The 3,232-nt window shown below is 46.6% G+C and overlaps 1 protein-coding gene across 1 annotated transcript; it reads right to left on the bottom strand.

Annotated features, from left to right (window-relative positions):
• Positions 1 to 30: 30 nt before the first annotated feature.
• LOC105448572 lies at positions 31 to 3,221 on the bottom strand. The gene is made up of 2 exons (XM_011687228.1): positions 2,847 to 3,221; positions 31 to 2,765 (listed from the first exon to the last, which is right to left on the bottom strand). The coding sequence occupies exons 1-2, from the start codon at positions 2,956 to 2,958 to the stop codon at positions 265 to 267; spliced, it is 2,613 nt and encodes an 870-aa protein (XP_011685530.1). The 5' UTR covers positions 2,959 to 3,221; the 3' UTR covers positions 31 to 264.
• Between the last annotated feature and the right edge of the window lie 11 nt (positions 3,222 to 3,232).

Below are 3,232 nucleotides of genomic sequence, written 5' to 3'. Positions count from 1 at the left end.
TGACACGACTGGCCGGCAAGGAACCCATTATAGCTTCCGATAGGACCGGTTTAGTCTTGAAACATGTCACGCAACTTCGAATGATTTTGCGCGTAGTTGATCGCAACGAAAGAGGCCAAAATCGTTGTCTTACGGCGGCCATTGTGGCTTGCGTTCCGGCATGCATGTTGCGCGTGTGTTCGTAGGTTATTATACGCTTTGTTAAGTCGTGGTCACGTGGTAGTAATATGGGGTGTTGCGCATCGAACTGCAACCTGGAGTTTCTCAGTCACCCCCCACACGGATTAGACCAAGCTTATCCATAAAAGGACATAGAGAGAGCAATTTGCTGGATGCACTGATATATTTGCCTTCGCTCAATGCCCTGTATTCCTCAGAGAATGAACCCATTTGTACCGCTCTACATGCTACATTTAGTGCATAGGCTATTTCGCTGTGAGAAACAAAACTAGTTTGTGCAATCGGTCGATGCGTTTTGCAAAATCTAAGACAATAAGACAAGATGCGGCCTATTTTGATAAGACTAGAGAATTTACTTGCTAATTCATCGACCGTAGAATGCTTGAGATTAGCTGCAGCCACAGTGGTTGCTCGCCTCTCTGGAATGTCGTCTCTGAGCTGAATGAATTTGTCACTTGGCCATTGTTCTTGTCGAGATTGTAAGAATTTGGGACCCTGCCACCACAAGGATGAGCTTATTAACTCGTGAGGATCTAGCCCGCGTGACAATATGTCAGCGGGATTGTTTGATGATGAAATGTGCCGCCAACTTTCTATTTTTGTTAGGCGTTGTATTTCGCCGACTCGGTTTGCTACAAAGGCCGTCCATTTTCGGGAAGGCGATGTCAACCAGTTTAAGGCTATTGTAGAATCTGACCAGAGGAATATGCCCATGTGGGACAAATCGAACGAATTTCGAACTTTATCTAATAATTGCGCCAATAGCAACGCTGCGGATAACTCTAATCTAGGGAGAGATATGGTTTTGTTGGGCGCAATGCGAGATTTTGAACAGAGCAGCCCCACGTGATATTCATTATCGCCTTCCGTTCGAAGATATATGCACGCCCCATAGGCGCGTTGACTAGCATCGCAAAAATCGTGTACCTGGACGCGCCGGGAATCTGCATCAAGTTTGATGCATCGTGAAACTCGCAATTTATTTAATTCAGGCAATTGCAACTTAAGTCTTAACCAACGTGATTGTATAGCCTGTGGTACCGATTCATCCCATTGACAGCCTGCCTGCCATAACTCTTGAAGGATGAGTTTTGCGATGACAATGATGGGCCCGATGAGTCCCAGAGGGTCAAATAATTTGGCAACTTCAGAAAGTATTGTGCGTTTGGACACGGTGTGATGGTTTATATCGGTTTGGTAGCAAAAACCTAGCGTGTCTTCGGATTGGTCCCACTGAGCCCCCAGGATGCGCGGGTGTACACCGTCATTGATGATGACTGAATTACCCTGCCGGTCGCCTATATTTTCCAGCAACTCCGGAGAATTTGATGCCCACTTGCTGAGCTCGAACGATCCCAGCCGTAACAACTGCAAAGTTTCGTTTATTATTAACTTCGCGTCAGCGATTGTGTCAGCTCCTGTGAGCAAATCGTCTACATAAAAATCGCGCTCAACGCATTTCGAGCCTACTGGGAAGATTGGCGCGTGTTGTTCGGCCAAATACTTAAGGCATCTCGTAGCCAAATACGAAGCCGAAGAAGTGCCGTACGTGACCGTTGTTAGCTCGTAAGTTTTAATGCCCGACCGTATGTTATCTCGCCAAAGTATTCTTTGCAATCTCGTTTGCGACGGGTGTATTAGTACCTGTCTATACATCTTAACTATGTCGGCTGAGATCGCGTAGCGATGCGTGCGGAATCGCAGCAAAATGGACATCAAGTCCTGCTGGACAACGGGCCCTACTATGAGTGCGTCGTTGAGCGATATACCTGTGCTACTTTTACACGACGCGTCGAAAACAACTCGAATTTTCGAAGATTGATCGGAAGTTTTGAATACGCCGTGGTGGGGCAAATAGAACGATGCCGAATCTTCATCAAGCTGCGTGTCTAATACCCTCATATGGCCCAACGACAGATATTCGTTTATGAATTCCACGTATCGCGTTTTTAAATCAGGCTCGCGGTAGAATCGTTTTTCAAGACTCAGCAGACGCTTTAACGCGACGTCCCTTGAATTACCTATTTTGGCCATCACCTGCTCCTTGATAGGAAGCTTTACTACAAATCTGCCGTCTTGATCTCGAGTTACGTTATCTATGAAATGCTGCTCGCAATGAGCTTTTACGAGTGTGTAATTGGTTGGATTGCTGCCACCGCTCTCTTGTTGCCAAAACTGACTTAATTGATTATGCAATTCCAAATTGGATATGGTTGCATGAAATGATTGTACCCTCCGCCCATCATTAGGAGGACTGCCCATACGACCGGCCAAAATCCACCCTAACCGAGTCTTCTGTAACGTTGGATGCTTGGGCGATGACCGCACTTGCCCCACGCACATTAGATCCCAGAATACCTCGGCACCTAGTAATACGTCGATATCTGAGGACTTGTGAAAATGGGGATCGGCCAGCGGTAGATTACGAGGAATGTCGAAGGCCTTTCGATCAAGAGTAAATGCCGGAAGCCTGTCCGTTACCCGCTCCGTTACGATGCATTCGATGTCGACCGAGTACGAGTTCAGACGGGATAGCAATTTCAACCGGACGGTTTGCGTGGATGTGGTAGTTGCACCATTTATACCTGAAATGGATATGTTTAGTGATTTTGGCTTTAAACTGAGCTTGGCTAAAAATTTCGTAGAAATAAAATTAGCTTGGGAACCAGAGTCCAATAAGGCGCGACATTCTGTGCGCGTCCCCTGGCTGTCGTAAACGTATAGCACAGCTGTAGAGAGCATAGTGTACCCGTTGTCGGGAAGGTCAGCCGTATGCATGACCAGCGCCGTTGGAGATGCTGCTGGCGCCGGTTCTTCGCCTTTCTCCTTGTCACGGTCTGATAAGTCTGTAGAAGTTGTTGCATGTAGCAATGTACTGTGTTTGCCCTTGCAAGTTTTACAATTGCCTGATGGACATTTACTAGCTGTGTGCGTTGTAGAGCGGAGACAATTAGTGCAAATTTTTCGACTGCGTATTTCTGATATTCTGCGAGACGCTGAAAGGGCTAAGAAATCCTTACACTTGTAAATTGAATGTTCCCCTTGACAATAG

Source organism: Wasmannia auropunctata, unplaced genomic scaffold, assembly GCF_000956235.1.
Source record: "Wasmannia auropunctata unplaced genomic scaffold, wasmannia.A_1.0 LD336083.1, whole genome shotgun sequence".
NCBI classification, from domain to species: domain Eukaryota; kingdom Metazoa; phylum Arthropoda; class Insecta; order Hymenoptera; family Formicidae; genus Wasmannia; species Wasmannia auropunctata.
The sequence above is the reverse complement of the archived record's forward strand: the minus strand, read 5'-3'. Positions and strand labels throughout refer to the sequence as shown.

Excerpts from the sequence above, each read along its gene's own strand:
- LOC105448572 (XM_011687228.1), bottom strand. The coding sequence starts at position 2,958 with ATGCATACGGCTGACCTTCCCGACAACGGGTACACTATGCTCTCTACA. Across the intron at positions 2,766-2,846 it reads TCGCGCCTTATTGGACTCTG|GTATAAATGGTGCAACTACC; the intron begins GTTCCCAAGCTA and ends TATCCATTTCAG.